The 7,401-nt window shown below is 37.5% G+C and overlaps 1 protein-coding gene across 1 annotated transcript in view; it reads right to left on the bottom strand.

Annotated features, from left to right (window-relative positions):
- Window positions 1–451: 451 nt before the first annotated feature.
- LOC137993265 (dual specificity mitogen-activated protein kinase kinase 7-like) overlaps window positions 452–7,401 on the bottom strand; it is a 19,827-nt gene continuing 12,877 nt past the window's right edge. The window contains exons 8-12 of the mRNA XM_068839001.1: window positions 7,239–7,366; window positions 5,868–5,948; window positions 4,648–4,790; window positions 2,275–2,320; window positions 452–1,661 (exon numbers count right to left, since the gene is read on the bottom strand). Of these exons, the coding sequence (XP_068695102.1) occupies window positions 1,560–1,661; window positions 2,275–2,320; window positions 4,648–4,790; window positions 5,868–5,948; window positions 7,239–7,366 (500 nt within the window). The 3' untranslated portion in view covers window positions 452–1,559. The remainder of the gene's footprint in view (window positions 1,662–2,274; window positions 2,321–4,647; window positions 4,791–5,867; window positions 5,949–7,238; window positions 7,367–7,401) is intronic.

The raw sequence follows: 7,401 nt of genomic DNA, 5'->3' as shown, positions 1-7,401 counted from the left end.
ATTTTAAGATATTCGTCATGCTGGATTTAAGCCTCATTTACACTATATAGCAAGATCTCCTTGAAACATTTTTCCTCGACAAGTTTTCCTTGGTAATGTAAATGAAAAATATAACAAGTTTTCTTTGACAAGTGCACTTGACAAGTAATTTACACTAGCAAATATCGTCCTTGACAATTTTTTCCTTGATAAGTGTCCTTGTTTTTGAACAAGGACACTTGTCCAGGAAAAAATTGTCACATTTTTCCATTTACACTGCCAAGGAAAACTTATCAAGGAAAAGTTGTTAAGGAAAACTTGCTAGTGTAAATGAGGCTGTACTGTATTAATGGTTACAAAAAGTACCCAGGATTGCTACGATTCCGCCGCCGAGTAAAGTAATTGTCGGCTCTGGAAAGATCTTTACTTATTTAAGGTAAGTCCCTAGACAAAGTCACCAACAAGCAAGACATAGTTAAAAATTAAATGAAATTTATTTGACTTTATATTGTTCCTCCATATAAACAACACGGGGAAAAATTACGAATATATTGGATTTAAGAACTATAAAAAGGCGTTCATCATCACAACATTTGATATATGAAGACATCTAAGTCAATAGGGTATACACAAGAAATTAGACTTTTCATTTATATACTGAATCTATGCAACTTGTAGTTGCAATAAAATCACAATACATTATCTCCACGATTTTAACATTTTTTTTTACAGTCAGTCTATAAATCAACACATGTGAAAAGTTTTGTTCCGTAAGGCCAGATAAGTGACTCAACTAAAACTGCAGCAAAAAAAAATCCCTTAGTCTATAAAACTACAATTTTAAATTGATCATTAATTCACGCCTTGCGGATTTTGCAAGTTCATACTCGGCAAATAATCAATACCCAATTCAGTGTGGTCCACATTCGTGCACTTGCTAAACCCGATGAATATGGCCGTGACTGGGCTAAAGAGTGAGGCAAGAAACGAAATACCAAAGGTCCTACACCGACTCTATCTCTTCCATGAGTAAAATCCGATCAATGGACCTCCTTTGTGCGCGCTTTAATGACAAAACTGGACCGAGACCAAAACAAACAAAGAGATAAATTAGCACAGCTTCGAGACTAAACCACCCGTACAATATATTGTTAACAAAAGATTAAAACAAGCGAGTTGTTCCATGCCTGACTAAGACAATTTCCAATATCTGAATTTTTTTCTCCATGCTAGTCGAAGCTAACCGTTCACAAAGGCGCTTTTTTTAGTTTGTATTTTTACCCAGCGGTGTTGGTAAATTTCAAAGTGGACAATTACGTATAATGAACTTGAGGAATTTCATAATCATCTGACCCCAGAATTACTTTCAGTGATGAACAAGTCAAAATCCAGCCATTTGAAAATGGCAAAACAATTTCAAAACTTATTCGTGAGCATTTAAATTGGGTATCTTCTGAACGTAAATGAATTTCAAAGTTAATGTGTTTTTCGTGAGATAAACTTATTTTCATAAAATGTATTCATAGATATAAATTTACATTGTAGAGACCTTAGTAACGGAGCCTCTAAACTAAATTTTCCTACACTTCCGTGCCGGGATAGTTTGAATCTTCCAAAACACCCGCCAGCCATCCAGCTAAATTGACCTCCTTATCTTCAAACCCAAGGATAAATGGGTGTTTCTAAAACAAAAAACAACAACAACGAAATACCGAGTCAAAGAACGAAAAACAGCTTCAGTTCACGTTCGATTCCCAGACTCAAACTTGTGTTGAAGTCCTTTAAAAGGCTGTAACTTTTGAGTGGTTTTGTTTGCGTTTAAAGGGGCTATGTCACGCAACATGATAAATTTCAAACCTGGAAATGCCCAAAAAGTGGAATGAAACATTGCAATAACCACCTAAAACTGTTGAAGAACATAGATACAGCAAAAGGAAAGAGAAGCATGTATGGACACAAATGGATATGACGGATATGACAAATGGATATAAACGGATTGCATTTGGGTAATCCTGAAAAAGTCGACCCAAAGTTTTGCAAGTTAAATCGCAAATCGCATGGATAAAGATCGTTTTTCCTCACAATCATCTTAATTGTGATGTAACGATAATTTTATCAGGAAAGGAATTCCCCATTACCATTTTTCCAGTTTTAAACTCGTGATTAACTTAAGAATTATTATCATTATTAAAGCCTGGATTTTGTCAGGCTTGCATGTAAGTGTTTGAGTTGCTTGTTTAACTGCCATTACCTTTCCAAATTTTCTGTCACTTACCCATATACTCAACAACTTACCAATAACTTGTGATACTTCGGCCTGAAACGATAATCTTTCATCAGGCTGAAAGACAAAATTGGCGTCAAAAACAAACTTGTACATAATAAATAACCTTTCTTGCCAAAAAAGTCATATGGCCTTTATTTGTAAAGGCGAAAATCAAGACTAATATTATTAAGGACGGTGCCTAGTATTGTTATTGCGCATACGTTCTGCGCATCTCGAGATACTCGGATTTCCTATCGGTGATGCTCACTAATACAGGGATATTTTTGCGCGGTTTGAAACTATCCGGAGAAAGTACATCTTAGTAAGTGCTCTTGGTATCCAAAAAGAAAATTGGGGTTAACCATGCATTTTTGAGAGATAATTAAGCTTCAATTTGAGAAAGAACGCCATACATTGCTTTGTATTTTAAAGCTTTTTACAAATATTATTCATCAATTATCTTTGAAAAATGCGTGGTTACCCCCAATTTTCTTTTTGGATTTCAATAACACTTGTTAAGATCTACATTTCCTGCATAATGACACACCGGGGAAAAATATCTTTAATTAGTAGGCACCGTGCTTAAAGACTTTCATTCCTAGTGGACATAGACTCTTGCAACTAAACCTCATTACTTTTTATCTCTACCTTGAACAAACTGAAACTCCTTTTCTTTGGATCATACCATACGGTAATTACTGGGTTGCCAGTATGGCAGTCCCAGTCGGAAAGTGGGTGGGATTTGTTTGTTTTATTATTTTCATTTTCCGTGTCGGTAAAAGTCTTGCCTGTCACTCTTCTGGTAAGTGGTGTCTTTGTGCACAGAGCCTTCTGCGCGTATTTTCTTAGGATCGAGAGGGTAGTGGAAATGCGTAGATTTCTCTGGTGGACACAGGAGAATCATTAACTTAGCCTGCAATGGCGTCGAAAGTCATGTAACGCGAATGGCGTTTTAGTGAATCCTTAAACAAAATATACCCTTATGGAGCTCAATAATGGAAAGTCAGTTGGATAAACTAGGCAGGCGGTGAAAAACCAACACCTGGAATCTCAAAAGCGACGAGTAATGGACTTCGACAACAATCTATCGCCAGTCGAGCCGAAATCCAATGAGCTGTATTTCTAAAATAAGTTTTACCAAGTGTGCTGTTATGTAGAACACTGAAACCAAATGGAAAATTCTCTGGTAACTTATGGGTCTCAACAAAGAAAGAGAACGAATCGAACACCTTACGTGGATCTGTGATCAACCCTGCACAGTCTTCAGGTAAAAAAAAACAACTGGAAATGTGACAGCCAAGAATTATTTGAAAGAAAGCTTGTCGTGTATTTTGTGCTTTATTATTCAAGGAAAAGGTTCTTCATGTAAACGGTTTGATCCTGAAATTTAGTTTGTTGCAATATTGCGCATATTTGACACGATTGAGTTTCTTCTCTTGACGCACGTAATGAAATAGAAGGGGTTTTGCCTCTAAAAATATGTTGTTTGTTTCAAAAAAGTGTTCGCTGGAAAAGGTGGCCTTTATGAATTCATTATGTTTTATGATATGCGAGCTTAACTGGATAGTTTTTATGGCAATAGTAAAGCATTTTCTTGTCAAAATGAGGTTAGCGTCTTTCTGGTGTGTTAACTTAATTAAATCGTGAGTTTGCATCTGCCGTCTGCCGCGTAACCTTGATTTCCACTCTCAAAATTACCTCCAGAACCTACTTTTTGCGTAGAATAAGCTTTGAGAATGATGTTCTTGTTTTGCATAAAGCAAGCTAACAAAATTTGTACCTTGCTGAGTTCGCATTTGTTAGCGTTAATAGTATTTTCGGTCCGATGCTTCTGTTTTATGAGGGGTATATTTTATGATGTCAGCCCAGAAGCCAATGTTTCGCGCTTCTCTTTTATTTTGTTATTCTTCAGAGACTGGAATGCTGTAGTTCAATATCACACAATTCAGTGCCTTCTGATTTTCTGTAACACGTACCACAGGCAACCCAGCGTATGCTTCACGGAAGCATCTCGCTTACATTTGTGCTCTTGGTTTCAGCCCTTCCACCATCAAATTGCACAATATCTCTACAAAGCATTACACGCACTTCTCCCGTCGTTATCAGATTAAGGTTTCACTATTAAAGTAGATATCTGTTCACAACAGCATGACGTCCTTCTAAGTTATTTCTTTCACCAAAATTGAGCATTTTGAACTGTATGTGATAAGAAATGTCACTATCTAGTTAACCTTAAAAAAATGTAAACCGGACCAAGCCTAGCAGAAAAAATAATCATTACTTTTAATTCACTGCATGTGGAGAACGTAATCTAATTTCCAGAAAGACAAATTTCAGTCTTAGTAAACATGACTCACATTTAATAAATGAAGGATAAAAAAATAACTCTCTGGCATTCTTACCAAGTTCGCACAAAAGCGTTTAAGCTGCTAGAGAACCCCTTTTCCTTCGGCAGTTGTGGAGGGTCTTCACTCATTACACGAGATAACAGTTCAAACTCTGTTGAACAGTTCCGATATGGAAATTCTCCAGTGGCAAGCTCAACCTGTAAAATATTACAGAATGCAAGAGGCTTTTCTAAACAAAAAAAGGCTTGACAGCATAATACATTTTGTTTTTAAGGAAAACTGTTTTAACAAAGTGGATGGTGCTTGCACATTGCATCATCTCAACAACCCCTACATGTCCCCCCTTTACACACCTATTAGATTTTACTCTGTCTGACGCACATGCAAGACAATTTTACTTGTTAATAGGAAAGGAGGGGGGGGGGGGAAAGGTTTCACGAGTGAAAGGGTTGACTGTCAGGTAACGGGAAATCGGGTGTTAAAAAGAGAAATATGGCACAGTGGTAAGGGTATTGGATTTGCCTGCAGCTGCAGCTGGTTTTAATCAAGCACCAAGCTTCAACCACTAGTTTAATTTGTCCTTGATGGTCTTAAAGTCAATTCTACTACTCTTTTTAAAAAGAACAAACTGGTTGCCTTCTTCCAGTTAGGGCTTTTAACCAGATTTGCATATTGTTACTAGGGGCTAGTGGACTCAAGGAACAAAGCAATCAATGAGAAGAACAGGAGAAAACAATAGGATTAATAAGCAAAACAACGGCTTTGCATGCCCAGCACATGCATTTTACATTTTTGTAAACTTCATTGTCGTTCTCGACCTGATAACGCGAAATGACCAAATTTTAAATGTTTTTTTTTTCAGGAAACTGCCAAACTAGGATGTGACGACTAGGATTCATGACGAAATAACTTGAATAAGGCAAAGTTATGTGTTAGTTGACATTCTCATAGCCGTCATTAGGGCCGTTTATACGAGAGAAAATAAGCCGCGGCCAGAGTGCTTACGTAAGCCGCGAACACCCCGTAGAAATGGTACAAAATCTACGTTCACGGCTTTCTCAAGCCGCGGCTTATCCTGGCCGGGGAGTTTATACTCGTATAAATAGATCCTTTCGCGGCTTACGTAAGCCGCGGCCAGAGTTAGCCGCGGCTTATCTTCTCTCGTATAAACGGCCCTATTGTCGTCTATGTTTACTGTAAGTTCCCCATGAGAAGACTATAACCAAGTACACTGTCTTCCAATTTTAAAAAAGCATTTACACAATTGCCCTTACCAAAGTTATTCCCAAGCTCCAAACATCTGCTCGAACATCGTAATCTGGGTTCATGGGATCCGGAGGGTCAATGCGCTCAGGCTGTGAAAATTTACAAAGATGCTGTATATACCAAAGACACTCATAGGAATTGTGCAACAAGTGATATTAGGGCCGTTTATACGAAAAAAACTAAGCCGCGGCTAACTCTGGCCGCGGCTTACGTAAGCCGCGAACACCCCGTATAAATGGTACAAAATCTGTGTTCACGGCTTTCTCAAGCTGCGGCTTATCCTGGCCGGGGAGTTTATACTCGTATAAATAGTTCCTTTCGCGGCTTACGTAAGCCGCCGCCAGAGTTAGCCGCGGCTAGTTTTCTCTCGTATAAACGGCCCTATTGTGTTTATTATATACATACTCATGAAAGGATTTTCCTTTTTCTAAAAAATCATATCTTCACCGCCCGAAGTGAAGATATTGTTGTTATCTTTGACACGTGAGGATATAGGTGTCATCATGGTAACTAACACAATAATTAGCCAATAAAAAGAAAGCTTTCCTTTCCTTGTATTATAAAAATATTTTTGTCTACTAAATTTAACATTTTTTTACTCATTTTAACATTTTCATGATTTGTTTTTCATAACTTCACATCTACAACATGTTACACAACACGCGTGTTTTCCCGTCTGGATATTTTCTTTATTAGTCCTGTTGTCAAAATGAGTAATAAATAAGCAGAAGAAGTTAAGTGCACTTCAATAATAATAATAATAATAATAATAATAATAATAATAATAATAATAATAATAATAATAATAATAATAATAATAATAATAATAATAATAAATAAGTGCTTATAGGGCGCATTTCTAACCTCAATGCGCCTAACAACGGATCATTCATTAAAAAGACTGAGAAAAATAAATAATTAATTAACAGTAATGTTTTTGAAACAAAAATGTCTTAAGCGTAGTTCTAAATGTTTCTACTGTTTCTGCTCTTTTCCTGCAATGAGTGACACTTCAAGATTTTAGTCCATCTAATGCAAGATGAGGGCGGGAGGCTCGGTGGCCTTATGATAAGAGTGCTCGATTCCAGATCGAGTGGTCCGGGTTCAGGTCCTGGCCGGGCACATTGTGTTGTGTTCTTGGGCAAGACACTTTACTTTCACGGTGTCTCTCTCCACTTAGGTGTATAAATGGGTCGCGCCGAAAATGCTGGGGGTAACCCTGCGATGGACTAGCATCCCGGCCCGGGGGGTCCTACTGTAGTTTGGTAAGCATTAAATATTTGGATTCCCTCTCTCATGACAAGCTTCATTATTCAATTCAATTGATTGTTTTCCTAGTTCACTTTGAACACTGCAAGTATCAAAACTTCTCAACTCACTGCCAGGTAAGCAGCACAGCCAGCACTTCTTGTCTTGGCCTTGGAATCTACCAATCGACCACTAATACCAAAATCACATAGTTTCACAGCACCATTGTGATCCAGTAAAACATTGGATGGTTTCACATCTGCAACATATCACCAAAGATTGCTGTCAGATACA

Source organism: Montipora foliosa, chromosome 2 (genome assembly GCF_036669935.1).
Source record: "Montipora foliosa isolate CH-2021 chromosome 2, ASM3666993v2, whole genome shotgun sequence".
Lineage (NCBI taxonomy): Eukaryota > Metazoa > Cnidaria > Anthozoa > Scleractinia > Acroporidae > Montipora > Montipora foliosa.
Note: the sequence above shows the minus strand (reverse complement) of the source record. Positions and strands in the feature narration are given on the sequence as shown.